A 20,965-nucleotide genomic window follows, 5' to 3' on the forward strand; every position below is an offset into this window, starting at 1 on the left:
TTCAAGGTGGAGGTGGGATTACATCAAGGATTGGCTCTGAGCCCTTTCTTGTTTGCAGTGGTCATGGACAGGTTGACGGAAGAGATTAGTCAGGAGTCTTTGTGGAGTATGATGTTCACGGAAGACTTTGTGATCTGTAGTGAGAATAGGGAGCAGGTTAAGGACAGCCTGGAGAGGTTGAGGTATGCACTGGAGAGAAGAGGAATGAAAGTCAGTCTGATCAAGATGGAATACATATGCATGAATGAGAGGGAGGACAGCGGAATGATGAGGATGCAAGGAGTAGAGTTGGCGAAGATGAATGAGTAATGAGTTTAAATACTTGGGATCAACTGTTCAAAGTAATGGGGATTGCAGAAGAGAGTGCTTGCAGAAGAGAGTGCAGGCAGGGTGGAGTTGGTGGAGAAGACGGTTAGGAGTGATTTGCGACGGAAGGGTACCGGCAAGAGTGAAAGGTAAGGTTTACAAGTTGTAGTGAGACCAGCTATGTTGTATGGTTTGGAGATGGTGGCAATGATGAAAAGACAGGAGGCAGAGCTGGAGGTGGCAGGGTTGAAGATACTAAGATTTTTGTTAGGAATGCCAAAGATGGACAGGATTAGGAATGGATATATTAGAGAGACAGCTCAGGTTGGACAGTTTGGAGACAAAGCAAGAGAGATGGGATTGAGACAGTTTGGATATTTGCAGAGGAGAGATGCTGAAGATGGAACTGCTAAGCAAGAGGAAAAGAGAAAGGCTGAAGAGGAGGTTTATGGATGTGGTGAGGGAGGACATGCAGGTGATAGAGAAAGATGTAGAGGGCAGGAGGAGATGGAAACAGATAATCCACTGTGGTGACCACTAAAAGGAGCAGCCGAAAGAAGGAGACGGAGATGAAGATAGAGATAGATAGATAGATAGACAGACAAAGAGAGAGAGAGTGAGAGAGAGAGAGATATTGTTGAAAATCATGATTATTTCCCTTTAACAGTACATTAGCACTGAACACCATGCCAAATATCGTGTTCAGTGCTCGCACAAACCAAATGAAAATAGCATGAATAGTGTGAAAATAGTTTGGTGACATCATTAAGACCAGTGGCTACCTAGCTAATGTTAACTTGCATGTGCTAATGTTAGCTAATTAGTGCGCTAGCTTTTTTTCCTAGTGAATATATGCTAAAGCATACAGTTGTATGTCATTCTATTCTTTTTTTTTCTATTACTTTATTGATCCCCATGGGGAAATTCTTCCTCTGCATTTAACCCATCCTAGCTGTGCAGCTAGGATTTTGTATTCTGGTTGATGGCAAAACAATGGCATATTGTTTTGCCATCAACCAGAACAAAACATACACTACCGTTCAAAAGTTTGGGATCACCCAAACAATTTTGTGTTTTCCATGAAAAGTCACACTTATTCACCACCATATGTTGTGAAATGAATAGAAAATAGAGTCAAGACATTGATAAGGTTAGAAATAATGATTTGTATTTGAAATAAGATTCTTTTTACATCAAACTTTGCTTTCGTCAAAGAATCCTCCATTTGCAGCAATTACAGCATTGCAGACCTTTGGCATTCTAGCTGTTAATTTGTTGAGGTAATCTGGAGAAATTGCACCCCACGCTTCCAGAAGCAGCTCCCACAAGTTGGATTGGTTGGATGGGCACTTCTTTGAGCAGATTGAGTTTCTGGAGCATCACATTTGTGGGGTCAATTAAACGTTCAAAATGGCCAGAAAAAGAGAACTTTCATCTGAAACTCGACAGTCTATTCTTGTTCTTAGAAATGAAGGCTATTCCATGCGAGAAATTGCTAAGAAATTGAAGATTTCCTACACCGGTGTGTACTACTCCCTTCAGAGGACAGCACAAACAGGCTCTAACCAGAGTAGAAAAAGAAGTGGGAGGCTACGTTGCACAACTGAGCAAGAAGATAAGTACATTAGAGTCTCTAGTTTGAGAAACAGACGCCTCACAGGTCCCCAACTGGCATCTTCATTAAATAGTACCTGTTAGACCCTGCTTGTGCTGTCCTCTGAAGGGAGTAGTACACACCGGTGTAGGAAATCTTCAATTTCTTAGCAATTTCTCGCATGGAATAGCCTTCATTTCTAAGAACAAGAATAGACTGTCGAGTTTCAGATGAAAGTTCTCTTTTTCTGGCCATTTTGAGCGTTTAATTGACCCCACAAATGTGATGCTCCAGAAACTCAATCTGCTCAAAGAAGTGCCCATCCAACCAATCCAACTTGTGGGAGCTGCTTCTGGAAGCGTGGGGTGCAATTTCTCCAGATTACCTCAACAAATTAACAGCTAGAATGCCAAAGGTCTGCAATGCTGTAATTGCTGCAAATGGAGGATTCTTTGACGAAAGCAAAGTTTGATGTAAAAAAAATCTTATTTCAAATACAAATCATTATTTCTAACCTTGTCAATGTCTTGACTCTATTTTCTATTCATTTCACAACATATGGTGGTGAATAAGTGTGACTTTTCATGGAAAACACAAAATTGTTTGGGTGATCCCAAACTTTTGAACGGTAGTGTATGCATATACACTTAACCAAGTCTGGCCTGGCGGCCTGTCCAGGGTGTCTCCCCGCCTACTGCCCAATGACTGCTGGAATAGGCTCCAGCATCCCCACGACCCTGAGAGCAGGATAAGCAGTTCAGATAATGGATGGATGGACTTAACCAAGTCCCTCAGTCTCCAACTGTCTTTGAGAGGGAGAGACATTCTAGTAGCCATGCTTTAAGCTGATCGGTTCATTACAAGCGAAATCGTTGCTCGAGTTGCTCAAATGACACAGCGCATATCTGACATTTAGTGCATCTCAGCGTGAAATAGCAGATTGTTGTACTACATCCTGGTTAAGATGCTAAACTGCAACCACAGGCTGTAAAGGGGTAGCACCTTACTTCAGCAAGGGCCCTTTGGCTAAAGATGACATCCCTACTGCTGGGTCTGGTCCTCCTGCATGCCTGTATGGTACTTTCCATGGTGCCCAGTCCAGCCAACACATTGGGATAGGAGAAGGGAACTCTGATTTCAAATCCACCTGCTGCCTTGTGGATTGATGCCTCTTTAGGCAAAGGCTAGGAGAAGGTAACTCTGAATTCAAATCCCCGGGCACAGTCTACCCAGCTGTCAATATCTGGAAAGGGTAAAGCATGGTGGCTCCACTCAGTCAATTCGGCAGCGGTTCCGGGAACCAGCAGCTCTGTTTGTCAACCCGGAAGCAGTTCTGGCAAAAAGCAACAGAATTCTTCTGCGGCCGTCTCAGCTACGCTGTGCCACCGAACAACAGAAAATCTTGCCAAGGGACACTATAGAGCACCAAATAGTGTTGTCATCTAGGGTGCAGCCTCACATTTGAATATGGAAATAGTGACATTTTGTGTATATACTATCTTTGTATTAACTTGTGCTTTACTCGTTTCAGGTGAAGGCATATATATATTAAGGTGACTATTCTCAGAGGAAAATCATCACCTTAACATGGTGGAGGGGTTCGTGTGTCCTGATGATCCTGGGAGCTGTGCTGTCCGGGGAAATAGCCCCTGGTAGGGTCTCCCAAGGCAAATTGGCCCCAGGGGAGGGGCCAGACTAAGAGCGATTCCCAAAAAACCCAGTGAATTTACACCAGCAGAGTTACAGCATCTCGCCCGGAAAAGGGAAACCAGGGCCCCCTCCTGGAGCCAGACCTGGGAGGGGAGCTCGCCGGCAAGTGTCTGGTGGCCAGGCCTTGGCCCATGGGGCCCAGTCGGTCCCAACCCGAAAAAACAACATGGAGCCATGGTTCTCTACCGGAAAATGGTGGATTGCTCCCTCCGGGTTGGGGGTAAGTTGTTGCCTCAAGTGAAGGAGTTCAAGTATCTCAGGGTCTTGTTCACAAGTGAGGGTAGGATGGATTGGGAGATTGACAGGCGGATTGGTGCAGCATCAGCAGTAATGCGGATGTTGTACCAGACCATTTTGGCGAAGAAGAAGCTGAGCCAGAAGGCAATCTTCATTCCAATCCTCACCTATGGTCATGAGCTTTGGGTAGTGATTGAAAGGGTGAGATCATGGATACAAGCGGCTGAAATGAGTTTCCTCCATAGGGTGTCTGGGCTCAACCTTAGAGATAGGGTGAGGAGCTTGGACAGCCGGAGGGAGCTTGGAGTAGAGCCGCTGCTCCTTCACATCGAAAGGAGCCAGTTGAGATGGTTCGGGCATCTGATTAGGATGCCTCCTGGGCGCATTCCTTTGGAGGTTTACCGGGCACGGCCAACTGGGAGGAGACCCTGGGGTAGACCCAGAACTCGCTGGAGGGACTACATGTCCAATCTGGCCTGGGAACACCTTGGGATCCCCCGGGAGGAGCTGGAGGGCAATGCTGGGGAGAGGGACGTCTGGAGTGCCCTACTTAGCTTGCTGCCACTGGGACCCGACCCCAGAAAAGTGGTTGAAGATGAGATGATATGTATATATATATATATATACATATATGTTTGTGTGCCACATCGCCTCTTCCCATTCACTTTTCATAGATTTGCGCTGTGCTAAAACTTGCTATTGCCTTTGGTGTGCACACCATAAGACAATTGACCTTTGCAAAGTACCGCCCCAGAACGGTGCTTGTCCAACCCTACCTTAGCAATGGTCCGTCAAGCTTTAAAAATGCTGAAACTGTATGCCTATGGGATCTGCAAATCAGATACTAGATATCTGAAAAGTTTGGAGGGGGTGTAATTTTCTTTCCCTTACCGAAACCCAGAACGCAAGAAGTGCAATGTCGGCAATAGATTTCGCAGTATAGCAGACCCCATGGTCAGCTTAATCCATCCAAAATCAATAAAAATACCTGTCTGCTCCAAGCTAAGCTTGCTACTAGCTATTATTGATAGCTAATACAGCTAATGTATTATTACTGTTACTTTTACCCACACAATGCGCTGATTTCTTCCTTCATGTTTTGGTGTTTTCCGGCTACTTTCTGGATAGTTCTGAAATGCTTGACAGGCAGTTACTAAGGGGGGCGGGACTTTGCAAAAGGTCAATTCCATTCACTAGTGAAATTCAACTGCAATTACAGTCACAAAGACAAAAAATATATTCATTGCTCTATTCCATTACCTTCTATCCACTTGAAGTTATCAAGTCATGCATAGATAGTCACAGAGGTGCTCAACAACCATATGGATGTTTTCCTGCTCAGAACAGTGCTACTAGGAAAAGCTAACCTGGAAATTTGGTCAGCCAACATTCAATAAGTCAGCATTAGTACATATCTAGTTGTTTGGTAATGAAGCAACTTAGTAACTGTGTTGTGATGGTGGAGCTGGTGGAGCAACCTAAAAGATCGCTGTTTTGAGTTAGCCACAGTCTATCAAAAAGCACAGCAACAAAAATGCAGCAAACTTTTTTGACGAGACAATTAAAAACACTATAATAACAACTGATAATGTTTTACTTCCCTGCTTCCTATGAATGAAAAGGATCAATTTCATTCGAGACCCATAAACCTTTGTAATTGTAATTGTAATTGGCAATTGTATCTCTGTGAGCCTAACTGCATGAAACATATGCAGGCGGATGACAAATTAAGGGAAAAACCAATCAACATAAAGTGTGTTAGTAAGGTGTTGGGCCACCACAAGCCTCCAGAACAGCTTCAATGCTCCTTGTCATAGATTCTACAAGTATCTGAACTCTATTGGGGGAATGAACACCATTCTACCAAAAGATATTCCCTCGTTTGGTGTTTTGATGATGGTGGAGAAGAGTGCTGTCTAACACGTCGGTCCAAAATCTTCCATAGGTGTTCAACTGGGCTGAGATCTGGTGACTGTGAAGGCCATAGCATATGATTTACATCATTTTCATCCTCATCAAACCATTAAGTGACCTCCTCATGCCCTGTGGATGGGGGCATTGTCATCCTGGAAGAGACCATGCCCATCATGATAGAAATGCTTCATCATAGGATGAAAGGTGATCACTCAGAATAACTTTGTATTGATTTGTAGTGGCCCTTCCCTCTAAGGGGACAAGTGGATCCAAACCATCCCAGGAAAATGCCCCCACAGCATAACAGAGCCCCGGAAGGGGTCAAGCATTCAGGTTTTTCTTTTAATTTTTCAGTCGTCTGCACTAAGTGTTTTTTTTTCAGTCAAGAGAGGGTTTCTGTGTTTCACTGTTACAAATGTTTCAACCAAAATCCTTTTTATTTATTTTGTGTTCCAGTGGTGTTTTGGGCTAATATGGTCTAAATGCAGGTACTGAGGCCTCTCTCTACTCTCCACAAAGTTGTACAATATAGCAATGAAAGAACTGTATGCGTTTACCTGGAGGCATCAAAGCTGTCATAAGAACCAACGGTATAATTTCTGAAGAGCTTTCTTCTCTCTGCACGGTCAGCTCGAGCATCTGTAGGGGAACACAATGAGAAATAATAGGATTAAAGCACATTAAAATAAGATGATAATCAAATAAACTGCCAGAGGAATTGTGATAATATAACTGAGTAGAACAGAAGTCAAGAAAGAAAAAAAAATATTGAAACGAAAAGAGGTCAGGATAACCCAGTATATAATATTCTTCTTCTTTCGGCTGCTCCCGTTAGGGGTCACCACAGTGGATAATCCGTTCCCATCTCTTTGAATATATAATATTCAAAAGCTTAAACATAGGAAAGGTAAGTCACTGAGTCATATCTAAATGAGGTGATTGTTTAGACAATGTTTAAATATATATAATCCCCTGGCTGAGGATGAAGGACAACTTCAGCTCCCTTCCCCAGTTCTTACACGAGTTATTCAAGAAAAGAATAGACGGCACTTAAATGTCTTAATATTCCTTCTGTGGTTCCACATACATTTTCTCAGTCGAGGGATTTTCTAAATAATCCATATGAACAAACAAGATTTTATAAAGTGCTACATAAATGTAATCCATTTATTATGAATTATTATTATTATTATTATAACTCATTTAGAAATGTTTTTACTTTGTACTTCACATTCAATATAATTACATATAATTATGTCATTCATTAATGTCCAGGTGACATACAGGCGGAGCTTAGTTACACCATATAAAATATCTCACATAACATGGAAAGTGAAAATACAATGAACAAGTCTTAAGATTCCAGCTTGGGTCAAAATACTTGTGTTTATAAATATAGTTCTCACAGAAAGCTAAGACAGCTGGGCAGCTGGCAATGGTTGACTGTGTCAAGGACTCAGAAAGAGCTAAGACTTCAGTTACTGCTCAACCGGAGAGATAAAATGATGCTCATATGCCTTGAGCATGGCACTGATTCTGCCAAATTTAAGCACTTTGTGTCAAAGGCTAGAGAAGTGCAACCATTCATTCAGTTATACTCCACAAAAAAAAGAAAAAGAAAAAAAAGACACCCATTAAACATGAGCCGAGATTGACAACATGGAAGTGAACATAGAGGAGACAAGTGAAGAGGAGCGAAGGCAGTGAAAAGAAGAGAATAGTTAGAAGAGAAAAGATGACAAAAGGTAAAAGGACATTTTTTTCCTTGAGGCGGCCATATGCCAGCTGGTCCAGGTGTCAGTCCACTACAGGAATAAACAGTGTGCATGTGAACTCTGCATGCCATGGAAATTGTGAGGTTTTAGCACAAAATCCTAGTTTTATTAGAATTAGCTGTTTCTTTAATGAAAAAAAGGAGCATATTCCCCTTATTTAGCAGCAGTGGAGCTTCTTGTTCTGTCAACCTGTATTTTTATTGTATGTCTGAGTACTTGAAATATTGAAAATAAAGTTCACAACTACATTTTTGTGAGTCAAGATCCATGTAAACCCATGGCTATAGAGTAAACAAATCAAAGGAAAAGAACAGAGTACAATAACATTGCATTTACGTAATTACATTAAAAGTTGACCCAGGGATGAAATGGCTTGTCATGTTACATTACTTAACTTCATCTGCCAGCAAATTATTAGCCTCAATCACAGCCAGTCTAAATCTTGCAAGTTATTTTATTTTATTTTATTCATTATCATTATTATTATTATTATTTTTTTTTTTTGTTGCAAGATATTAGTCTGGAAAGGATCCACTGAGAATTAATTGTGTCCAGCAGCAGGAAGTTAAGCCAATCAACAAACTATGGGGAGAGATTAGAAAGATGATGACCAATGAGCAGCATCAAATTTGGAAAACAAAAACAATAGCAATGCTGTTCACTGGTTGTCCTCTCTAAACCACCCTAACAGTTCACTGATTGGCCCGGTACAAAACTTGTGCTCTAAACTCATACCAACAGCAGCTTTTCCAGACCTATATCTTGTGTGTAATCTGTGCTAACATGATATAGGGTTGGCTGTGCATGACTAGCAATTTATAGCTTGCAAAACGTTTTTCCACTCTTGCTCAGGCAGCTTTTCTCCTTGCAAAGGACTTGCAAAAGCAAGAACAAGCACATTGTGTCAGAAAACCAGAGTTGTCTTCAAAACCAATGAAAATGAAATTAATACATTTTGCCTTAATGTGTAGACCTAAATGCAGTAACCATGTACGTATTAAGCCTGAGCAAGAAAGCATAGTGCACAAGACTACATAATGAATGCACAACATGACAGGAGCCATGGTTTTTGGCTGGTTTTGGTAATTTTAATTAGTTAAATCAACATAATGCATGAAAATTAACACAATCACTATATTACAAAAAGCATTGAAGTTAACAATAGTTGGAAAATAATACAAAAGTTCCATACCAGGTGAGAACTGAAATGTTGATGTAATGGAATGATCATGTAATATTTCACAATTGTGTTGCACTTTTTATGAGCTGAAGATACAACATGCACAAATAAAAACCATACAGTACAAAATTGAAAATATTGCCTGGTAGAAGAAATGCTCACTAGCTCCTAGTCATGGCAAACAATCCTGCCAACAAACGGTTGTTGATTACATTATCATATTGTACTGCTTTGCAGTTGTGTCACACGTCAATGGATTATCAGGGTGTCTCAGTGTTCATCAAAGTGTCATGGTTGTGTTTCTGCCCTGCTTTGCTCACCTGTCCCCCATTACTTGATTGGCTTGCCATGCCTGTTCCTGCCCCTGCTTTGGTCTCATGTTCCCTATTCCCTGGTTGGCTTGACATTCCTGTTCCTATCCTGCCTTGCTCACCTGTTCCCAATTTCCCCGATCGGTGCCCCAACAGTTATATTTCCCCGGGTTGCCCTGACTCTTTGTCAGATCGTTAAGTTTAATTTTTGGTAGCTGGCTGTGTCATGTCTCGTCTCGAGACTTCCTTGCTGCCAGTATCTAGTTTGTTTGCTTTATTAAAGCATTGTTCTAGACCAGCCTGTCTCCGCTGTCTGCATTTGGGTCCTCAATTCCTGCTCCTGTCGTGACACAAAGCAGTATCCAAATTAGTGGTCAAAATCCAATGCACTGTGTAATGATTTCACTGTGAACTGAACAAGGGAGCAGTTTGAGACACAACTAAAGATGCAAAGAGCTGTAGCTGCAGGGATGTTATACCTGCATAGCTCTCTCCCCGACAAAATACTTTACAGAAAACCTTTTGTTTTTAATCTTTGTTTTAACTTCTTTTTTTTAACCCTGGTCTTTTTAAATGTCTTTGTGGTTTTAATAAATGGGCTATTGCAGCACCCCCAATAGCCATCATTATCCATGTCTCTGTGTTGGAGAGCCCAGCTTCTCACAGCTGGCCCACACCCAACTCCACCACAGTAACACTGACTGTGATCAATAATATAACCATAACAATGTGCGAGTCCCAGGGTGATGCTTTGGTTCTGGGGTGGTTGGGTCTCAGACCTTGGCATTCACAATGAATTCTGGGTATTGTAGGAATGGCTGAACCTAGTCAGAATTTTACTGTAAGCAGAATGGCATTTTCTAAACCCAGCCACTGAGAATGCACAAGCCAGTACATTCTTGGTGCTGGTCCCAAGACTGGATAAATGGGGGGGGGGGGTTCATCAGGAAGGGCATCCGGCGTTAAACCTTTGCCAAATAAAATATGCAGGTCATAAATCAGATTTCCATACCGGATCAGTCGAGACCCAGGTTACCAACAAATGCCACCAGTACTGTTGGCCTGCAGGGTGCTGGTGGAAACTATACTACTCTTGGGCAAAGGGTAAAGAGACGGGGAAGGCATGTCCAGAGCCAGGGGGAGAGGAGGAAGGGTAAGAGAGTGGAGGTGAAAGTCGGAACTATGACTGGTAAAGGGAGAGAGCTGACTGATATGGAGAGAAGGAAGGTAGGTATACTGTGTGCACAAGAGACCAAGTGGAAGGGAAGTAAGGCCAGGAGCATCAGAGGTGGGTTCAAACTCTTCTACCATGGTGCAAATGGGAGGAGAAATAGGGTAGGGGTAATTCTGAAGGAAGAGTATGTCAAGAGTGTGTTGGAGGTGAAGAGAGTGTTGGACAGAGTGATGAGTATGAAGCTGGAAAGCAAAGGTGTGTTGATTAATGTTATCAACGCATATGCCCTGCAAGTTGGGTGTGAGATGGAAGAGAAAGAACAATTCTTGAGTGAATTGGATGAAGTGGTGGAGCATGTACCCAAGGAGGAGAGAGTAGTGATTGGAGCAAACTTCAGTGGGCATGTTTGTGAAGGGAACAGAAGTTATGAGGAGGTGATGGGTAGGTATGGTGCCAAGGAGAGGACTGTGGAAGGACAGATGGTGGTGGATTTTACAAAAAGGATGGAAATGGCTGTGGTGAATACATATTTCAAGAAGAGGGAGGAACACAGGGCGACATATATGAGTGGAGGAAAGTGCACACAGGTAGACTATATATTATGCAGGAGGCGTAATCTGAAAGGGATTGGAGACTGCAAGGTGGTGACAGGGGAAAACGTAGCTAGGCAGCATTGGATGGTAGTCTGTAGGATGACTTTGGAGATCAAGAAGAGGAAGAGCGTGAAGGCAGAGCCAATGATCAAATGGTGAAAGTTGAAGAAGGAAGACTGTTGTGTGAAGTTGGGGGGGGGGTGGTGAGACAGGCACTGGGTGGTAGTGAAGCATTACCAGATGGCTGGGCAACCACTGCCGAAATAGTTAGGGAGACAGCTACAAAGGTACTTGGTGTGTCATCTGGACAGAGGAAGGAAGACAAGAAGACTTGGTGGTGGAATGTGGAAGTACAGCAAAGTATACAGAGGAAGAGGTTGGCAAAGAAGAAGTGGGATGGTCAGAGAGATGAAGAAAGTAGGGAGGAGTAAAAGGAGATGTGGTGTAAAGCAAAGAGCGAGGTGGTGAAGGCAAATAAAAAGGCATATGGTGAGTTGTATGAGAGGTTAGACACAGGAAGGAGAATAGGACTTGTACCGATTGGCTAAACAGAGGAACTGACCTGGGAAGGATGTGCAGTAGGTTAGGGCGATCAAGGATAGTGATGGAAATGTGCTGACAAGTGAGGAGAGTGTGTTGAGAAGTTGGAAGGAGTACTTTGATGGGCTGATAAATGAAGAAAATGAGGGAGCGAGAAGGTTGGATAATGTGGCAGTAGTGAATCAGGAAATGCGGAGGATTAGCAAGGAGGAAGTGAGGGCAGCTATGAAGAGGATGAAGAGTAGAAAAGCGGTCAGTCCAGATGACATATCTGTGAAGGCATGGAGGTGTTTAGGAGACATGGCAGTGGAGGTTTTAACAAGATTGTTGAACACAATCTTGGAAAGTGAGAGGATGCCCGAGGAGTGGAGAAGAAGCATACTGGTACCGATTTTAAAGAATAAAGGTCATGTGCAGAACTGTAGCAACTACAGAGGTATAAAGTTGATCAGCCGCAGCATGAAGTTAGGGGGAAAGAGTAATAGAAGCTAGGTTAAGAGGAGAGGTGATGATTAGCGAGCAGCAGTATGGTTTCATGTCATGAAAGAGCACCACAGATGTGATGTTTACTTTGAGAAAATTGATGAAGTATACAGAAGGTCAGAAGGAGTTACATGTGAATTTGTGGATTCAGCGAAAGCATATGACAGGGTGCTGAGAGAGGAGGTGCAGTATTGTATGAGGGAATCGGGAATAGCAGAGAAGTATGTACGAGTGGCAGTAGTTCTACTGCCTTGTAGTCACCCTGGGAGGGGTAAAGGCTATGGGACCAACCCAGACAGAAACTGGGTACCATAGGAGTTGTGACCTTGGTCTACTATCAGTAAACGACAAGCATGAATTCACAAATTTTGTTTGACTGCGCTCGAAGGATGATGATGATGTAGGAGTGGTGCAGGATATGTATGAGGGCAGTGTGACAGTGGTGAAGTGTGTGGTTGGAATAACGGATGGGTTCAAGATGGAGATGGGATTACATTGTGGATCGGCCCTGAGCCCTTTTTTGTTTGCAATGATGATGGACAGGTTGATGGAGGAGATCAGGCAGGAGTCTCCGTGGACTATGGTGTTCACGGATGGCATTGTGATCTGTACCAAGAGTAGGGTGCAGGTTGAGGACTGCCTGGAGAGGTGGAGGTATGCACTGTAGAGAAGAGGAATGAAAGTCAGTAGGAGCAGGACAGGATACATATGCATGAATGAGAGGGAGGACAGCGGAATGGTCAAGATTGAAGGAGGGGAGGTAATGAAGGCATATGAGTTTAAATACTTGGGGTCAACTATTCAAAGTAACGGGGTGTGTGGATGAGAGGAGAAGAAGAGAGCACAGACAGGGTGGAGTGGGTGCAGAAGAGTGTCAGGAGTGATTTGCAACAGAAGGGTACCAGAAGTGTTAAAGGGAAGGTGATGGTAGTGAGACCAGCTATGTTATATGGTTTGGAGATGGTGGCACAGACAAAAAGACAGGAGGTGGAGCTGGAGGTGGCAGAGTTGAGGATGCTAAGATTTCCATTGCGAGTGACGAAGAAGGACAGGATTAGGAATGAGTATATTAGAGGGACAGCTCAGCTTGGACAGTTTGGAGACAAAGTAAGAGAGGCAAGATTGAGATTGTTTGGACATGTGTGGAGGAGAGATGCTGGGTATATTGGAGCTGGGTATATATGGAGCTTCCAGGGAAGAGGAAAAGAGGAAGTCCAAAGAGGCGGGTTTATGGATGTGGTGAGGGCGGACATGCAGGTGGCTGGTGTGACAGAGGAAGATGCAGAGGACAGGAAGAGATGGAAACGGATGATCCGCTGTGGCGACCCCTAACAGCAGCAGTCGAACATAGTAGTAGTAATAGTAGAATTACATTAATGGCCTTTTCTAAGCCAGTTTTTGTTTGTTTCTATAAATTCAAGTAACATTCAAGACCAACATAACATCCGCAATAATGACAGTGAAATTTTTCTTCAAGCCAATCAACTAAGATGCTGTGGTAGGGGGAATTAGGTTGCTCAAGGAAGACAGCCTTCAACCCTCACCCAATTGGCTTAGTTCTGCATACATATACATTTTCTAGTTCCAGCAGCATAATGAGATGAAGATGCCTGTTTTGGATATAGATGGACAGAAAAACAGAGCTTTTGCTGAACATATAAAGATGGTTTTGCATGCGACCTGAAAAACATCACACTCATAGAAACGAAGCATTCATCTCTATGTAGTAAACTGGGGCATGGTTTTATTGTAAAATGAAGGCAATCTTTTTTTAAATTTATAAATAGAGGATGAGTTGTAATATTTTATGTTTTTGATTGAGAGTAAATTTTAGTCATAACACCTTTTTCTCAAATCAGAGTGGTTGGTGTCCGGTGTTTAAGGACCTGTACTCCATACACCAGAAGTATGTAATTTTTTGAACTGAGATAGGAATATTATGAAGACCTGTGTGGGATTTACTCTTCCTTTCATTTTAACCCTTGTGCACTTTATCCACCCATCCATCCCACGCACTGTTGTTGTCATAGACACTGGTTTCTTTTCTCGGCACATCAGCACTTTGATGAAGTGAATTGTGTACACACACATACACAACGTTTTGAGTTTCTGTAGGTTAAAGGTAGTACATCGGTAGTTGAAGTGGAAGGGCTCTGTGATGCAGCCTGCACCCAACAGGAATGCTCTGAGAATAGGGGCTGAGGACAGAGGCCCCCTTACTCGAGATAAAGAGCATGAGAGAGAAATGGAGAGACAGATAGACAAACAAGATGGAAAACTTTTTCAGCTGACCATATTATTGACATTCCCATTTAGATACAAAACATAAGAAGTTGATGGAAATACATTCCCACATGATAATCAAATACATTAATATTCAAGTACTGATATCAAAGTATTCGGTCAACAAAGTAAAATAGCCACCACATGCTAGGAGGTACTTAGCAAGTATTGTGTAAACTGAACCTTAAATCCATAAATGAACAACAAACAAGTGTCAGACTAAGCTCCTGACAAGTTGCAAGACAAAAGCAAATGATTCCCCAAGCATAACAATTAAAACTTTACCAACTCTGCTCAATTTCCAGCAAAACACTTTGGTTTCATATTGGGTTGCTAATTTTAGACCGAATTCTGGTAATACTTTGGGTAGAATCAGTTCAAGGGAGAGGGTATGAAAGTGAAAAGAAAAAGAAAAAAAAGCTTGGTAAAATTACACCAAAAAAACAAGCAAGCAAACAACCAAAGATGCCTTTTTCACTATTCTTCCAAAACAGAAGCTATGACAGAACTGAGAAGAGAATTCAGGATTTGATCTAGGGCACACGTTTCTTCTGCTGCTGCACCAATCAAACTCCCTGCAGGGATAATTAAAGTTTCTTCTAATCTAATCTAAATTAACCAGTGACCTCCTTAAAAATATTGTCCCACTCAGTGCATTTAACTGAGACCCTTCAAGTATATGATGAAAACTTCCAATACAATTTGCACTGAGCCTTCATATCTCAGTCTATCAGAGGGACCTCCAGTGCTACATTTATGTACCTTTATTTCCTAAAGAATTAAATAGAGCACTAAAGAAATCTGCTTGCTACTTATTTCTCCAATATGTAGTTGCTATGGTTGTATTCAGTTGTATTCTATTTTTGCTTATGATGGGCAAAGAAGCCGTTAACTGTGCAATGTAATATGATCTTGAGTTGAACTCATAGCAAGCATGGATTGCCATGCCGTTTTGTTATAATGATCATAATTAAGACATTGTCAGACCTTGTTAAGGGAGGTTGATAGTTATATATATAATCATCTATCAGCTATATTAAAATGGGACCCAGTCCAATTTACTAACAGCAAGGTACAGCATCATACAGTAGGGAAAGCATTATTGGCTATCAAGTGAGAGTGTGTAGTGTGTGTGGGGGGGGGTATTTTTCCCTGGTACCATTTCTATGGGCAACAGTAACTGTTGGAGTAAATGGGTAAGGATTAAACATTGGTCCCAAGGTATAAAGAGCCAAAAGCAGTCCAGCTGGTAAACAAGCCACATCTATGCCTAACAAGCTCTAGTGTGTGAGCATCAATGCACAGCCATACATAACCGCCAGCCTGAAAAGGCAACATGTGTGTAGATTGTGAAATTTACACCCGCAAGTGGAAGCTTACACTATAGTTATAAACCAATACAATGTTCCCTGTAGAAATAAATTACGGATAGCATCAGTAGTGCAACATTTGCTTGATTTCTGCTTTTGTTTTATCTTTTCATATCAGACTTGGCTATTATATTACAGTATGTTGTCCTTCTCTCGAGCAGCTGACCCCCTAAGGCACAAGCTGACCTGGGGCTGAAGAATCTATCACCAACACCACTGGCATATAGGAGACACAAATGAGTGGGAGAGAAGATGAAGGAGAGAATGAGGAACTTTAAATTCCAACTTCCATCAGTTGCCATTGGTAAACTAGAGGTAGCTTGGGAACAAAATGGGTGTCTACCCACCTTCACTGTTTATCCTATACAAATCTAAGTTCAGTTTCAACTCTGGTTTGTGCCACCTCCAGAAGTTCACAGATGATTCTTCATTTGTTGGTTACATCACATAAGGGATGGAGGAAGTATACTAAAGTGTGCTGGAGAGCTTGTAATGGACTTCAGACACAGTAAGAAGCCGCTGTCATCACAAACCAGGAACAGGAGTTTGAACAAACTGACACAGACAAGTTCTTAGAGGTGCAAGTCAACAATGATTAGGACTGGAGTGATAACATGGCTATACTCTTCAGAAAAAGTGGGTGGACATTTTAATGTGTCGCACAGACTGCTCTATCTTCTACCATTGTAGTACATTATTCCATTTTGTATTTTTATTCCTGTTAACCCAACCACTGAGGATGCAAAAGCCAGTGCATTCTTAGTGCTGGTTCCAAGCCCGGATAAATGGGGGGGGGGGGGGTTGCATCAGGAAGGGCATCTGGCATATAATATTTGCCAAATTAAATATGCGGATCATAAATCAGGTTTCCATACCGGATTGGTTGAGGCCCAGGTTACCAACGACTGCCACCAGTACTGTTGGCCAGCAGGGTGCCGGTGGAAACTATGCTACTGTTGCGTGAAGGAGAAAAGAAGGGGGAGACATGTCCAGAGGCAGCGGGAGAGGAGGAAGAGTAAGAGTGTGATGGTGAAAGTCAGAACTTTGAAGGTTGGCACTATGACTGGTAAAAGGAGAGAGCTAGCTGATATGATGGAGAGAAGGAAGGTAGGTATACTGTGTGTGTAAGAGACCAGGTGGAAGGGGAATAAGGCCAGGAGCATCGGATGAAGGTTCAAACTCTTCAACCATGGTGCAAATGGGAAGGGGAGAGTATGAGGGGAGATTATGTCAAGAGTGTGTTGGAGGTGAAGCGAGTGTTGGACAGAGTGATGAGTATGAAGCTGGAAATTAGAGGTGTGTTGATGAATTTTATCAGCGCATATGCCCCTCATGTTGGTTGTGAGATGGAAGAGAAAGAAGCATTCTTGAGTGAGTTGGATGAAGTGGTGGAGAGTGTACGCAAGAAGGAGAGAGTGGTGATTGGAGCAGACTTCAATGGGCATGTTGTTGAAGGGAACAGGTGATGAGGAGGTGATGGGTAGGTATGGTATCAAGGAGAGGAATGTGGAAGGACAGATGGTGGTGGATTTTACAAAAAGGATGGAAATGGCTGTGGTGAATACATATTTCAAGATGAGGGAGGAACACAGGGTAATATATAAGAGTTGAGGAAAGTACACACAGGTGGACTATGTCTTATGTAGGAGGTGCAATGTGAAAGGGATTGAAGACTGCTAGGTGGTGACAGGGGAAAATGTAGCTAGGCAGCATCAAATGGTGGTCTATCGGATAACTTTGGAGACCAAAAAGAGGAAGAGAGTAAAGACAGAGCCAAGGATGAAGTGGTGTAAGTTGGACAGGGAAGACTGTTGTGTGGAGTTAAGGGGGGGGGGGGTTGAGACAGGCACTGAGTGGTAGTGAAGAGTTGTCGGATGGCTGGGCAACCACTGCAGAAATAGTGAGGGAGACAGCTAGGAAGGTACTTGGTGTGTCATCTGGACAGAGAAACGAAGCAAAGGGGACTTGGTGGAATGAGAAAGTACAACAAAGTATTCATAGGAAGAGGTTGGCAAAGAAGTGGGATAGTCAGAGAGATGAAGAAAGTAGACAGGAGTACAAGGAGATGCAGTGTAACATGAAGAGAGAGGTGGCAAAGGAAAAGGCATAAGGTGAGTTGTATGAGAGGTTAGACACTAAGGAAGGAGGAAAGGACTTGTACCAATTGGCTAGACAGAGGCACCATGCTGGGAAGGATGTGTAGCAGGTAAGGTGATCAAGGATAGAGATGGAAATGTGCTGAGAAGCGAGGAGTGTGTGTTGAGAAGGTGGAAGGAGTACTTTGTGGGGCTGATGAAGAAAGAAAATGAGAGAGAGAGAGAGGGTCAGGTGATGTGGGGATAGTAAATCAGCAAGTGAAGTAGATTAGCAAGGAAGAAGTGAGTGCAGCTATGATGAGAATGAAGAGTGGAAAGGCGGTTGGTCCAGATGACATACTTGTGGAGGCATGGAATTGTTTAGGACAGATGGCAGTGGAGTTTTCAACACAATCTTGGAAAGTGAGAGGATGCCTGAGGAGTGGAGAAGTAACATACGGGTAACCGATTTTCAAGAATAAGGGTGATGTGCAGAACTGCAGCATGAAGTTAGGGGAATGAGTAATAGAAGCTAGGTTAAGAGGAGAGGTGATGATTAGCGAGCAGCAGTATGGTTTCATGCCATGAAAGAGCATTACAGATGCGATGTTTGCTTTGAGAATGTTGAAGAAGTATAGAGAAGGTCAGAAGGAGTTACAATGTGTCTTTGTGGATTTAGAGAAAGCATATGATGAGAGATGAGGTGTGGTATTGTACGAGGAAGTTGGGAGTGGCAGAGAAGTATGTAGGAGTGGTGCAGGATATGTATGAGGGCAGTGTGACAGTGGTGAGGTGTGCAGTTGAAATGACAGATGGGTTAAAGGTGGAGGCGGAATTACATCAAGGATCGTCTCTGAGTCATTTATTTGCAATGATGAAGGACAGGTTGACAGATGAGATCAGGCAGGAGTCTCTGCGGACTACAATGTTTGCAGATGACATTGTGATCTGTAGCAAGAGTAGGGTGCAGTTTGAGGAGAGTCTGGAGAAGGGGAGGTATGGACTGGAGAGAAGAGGAATGAAAATCAGTAGGAGTAAGACGGAATACCTATGAGTGAACGACAGGGAGGACAGCGGAATGGTGAGGATGCAAGGAGTAGAAGTGATGAAGGTGTATAGGTTTAAGTACTTGGGGTCAACTGTTCAAAGTAATGGGGAGTGTGGAAGAGAGGTAAAGAAGAGAGTGCAGGCAGGAAGGAGTGGTTGGAGGAGGGTCAGGAGAGATTTCTGACAGAAGGGTACCAGCAAGAGTTAAAGGGAAGGTTTACAAGATGGTAATGAGACCAGCTGTGTTGTATGGTTTGGAGACACTGGTACTGACAAAAAGACAGGAGGTGGAGCTGGAGCTGGAGGTGGCAGAGTTGAAGATGCTAAGATTTTCATTGGGAGTGACGAAGGACATGATTAGGAATGAGTATATTAGAGGGACAGCTCAGGGTGGATGGTTTGGAGACAAAGTAAGAGAGGCAAGATTGAGATGGTTTGGATGTATGGAGGAGAGATACTGGGTATGTTTAGAGAAGGGTGCTGAAAATGGAGCTGCAACACTTCTAGTCTAGTTCAACAGTTCCCCTCCCCGGCTGAACACAGCCTGAGTCAAGCCCTGCTTCCCTTTCCTGAGTCACCGGATGGTTTGCCAGAACTTCCTTGAGGCCAACCGAAAGTCCTTGTCCATAGCCTCACTGAACTCCTCCCACACCCAAGTTTTTGCTTCAATGACCACCGAAGCTGCAGCCCTTCTGGCCCCCCGGTACCTGTCTGCTGCTTCAGGAGACCCCTGGGCCAACCAAGTCTGAAAGGCCTCCTTCTTCAGCCTGATGGCTTCCTTCACCGCCGGTATCCACCAGCGGGTTCTTAGGTTGCCACCTCGACAGGCACAAATGACCTTATGACCACAGCTCCTGCCTACCGCATCTGCAATAGTGGCTTTGAACATGGCCCACTCAGATTTCATCTCCCCAGCCTCCGTCGGGATACACGAGAACTTCTTCTGGAGGTGGGAGTTGAAGACCTCATGGACAGGGGCCTTCTACCAGACATTCTCAGTTCACCCTCACATTTGGGTTTGCCAGGTCTGTCCGGCAGCCTTCCCTGCCATCTGATCCAACTCACCACCAGGTGGTGATCAGTTGACAGCTCTGTTCCTCTCTTTACCCGAGTGTCCAAAACATACGGCCACAGATCGGATGATATGACCACAAAGTCTATCATCAATCTTTGGCCTAAGGTGTTCTGGTACCAAGTACACTTATGAATGACCTTATGTTCGAACATGGTGTTTGTTATGGCCAATCCATGACTCGCACAGAAGTCCAATAACAAGGCACTGCTCGGGTTCAGATTGGGGAGGCCGTTCCCCCCCAATCACACCCCTCCAGGTTTCTCCATCATTGCCCACATGAGCATTGAAGTCCCCCAGCAGAACTATAGAGTCCAAAGGCAGAGCCCTATCCAGGACACCACCCAGAGACTCCAAGAAAGCCGGATACTCCAAACTGCTATTTGGTGCATAAGCACACACAACAGTCAGAGCCTTCCCCCCAGCGACTCGCAGTCATATAGAGGTGACCCTCTCATTCCCCGGGGAGAACTCAAACATGGCAGCGCTCAACCGGGGACTTGTGAGTATCTCCACACCTGCCCGGCGCCTGTCACCTTGGCCAACTCTGGAAAAGTAATGAGTCCAGTTCCTATCCAAGAATTTGGTACCGCGCTATGTGTGGAGGTGAACCCAACTATATCTAGTTGGTACCGCTCCACCTCCCGCACCAGCTCAGGATTCTTCCCTGCCAGAGAGTTGACATTCCATGTTCCGAGGGCCAATCTGCAATGCCGGAAGCCAACACGTCCCGGTCCCCTCTTTTGCCTGCCGCCTGGCCTGTATTGCACCCTACCCCAATGCTCATCCCCGCGTGTGGTGGGTCCACAGCAAGAAGACAAACTCACTAGGCACAGAGGAATGTCAGTGTTGAACAATTTGTGACCTTCTCAAGTTATTCACAAATTAACCTGTTCAGAATGTCAATGAAGCAGGTATCAGTCCATGCCAAATGGAACTGATCACGTGTATAGGTAAAATGCATATTTACATGCAGTGAACATAATGTACATAATGTATTCATTTTAACCTAAACGAAATGAAAGACTGTTTTTCTATTTTGGATGGTATACCTTTACTCTCTTTTTCTATCCAAGAAGGTTAGTAGTAGTACTGTAGTAGTACTCTGTAGTAGTAGTACTGTATTTATTCATCCTGTATTTATCATATTCTTGCTTTCAGTGCTTTCTGCTTTTTCTTTTGCCAACCTACACACTACTGCTGTGAAAATTCAATAACAAGGGGAGTGTACGACATATGGGGGAGATGTGCTCCATGGAAATCATCAACGCTTCATGTCATCTGATATGATCTGGTGTGAT

The 20,965-nt window shown here is 43.5% G+C and overlaps 1 protein-coding gene across 1 annotated transcript in view; it reads right to left on the reverse strand.

Moving 5' to 3' along the window:
* Positions 1-20,965, reverse strand: part of shank2b (SH3 and multiple ankyrin repeat domains 2b) — a 251,559-nt gene that overhangs the window by 84,703 nt on the left and 145,891 nt on the right. Inside the window, 1 exon segment of the mRNA XM_056282438.1 lies at positions 6,319-6,400. Within this exon segment, the coding sequence (XP_056138413.1) occupies positions 6,319-6,400 (82 nt within the window).

Source organism: Lampris incognitus, chromosome 6 (genome assembly GCF_029633865.1).
Source record: "Lampris incognitus isolate fLamInc1 chromosome 6, fLamInc1.hap2, whole genome shotgun sequence".
In the NCBI taxonomy this organism is placed as follows: domain Eukaryota; kingdom Metazoa; phylum Chordata; class Actinopteri; order Lampriformes; family Lampridae; genus Lampris; species Lampris incognitus.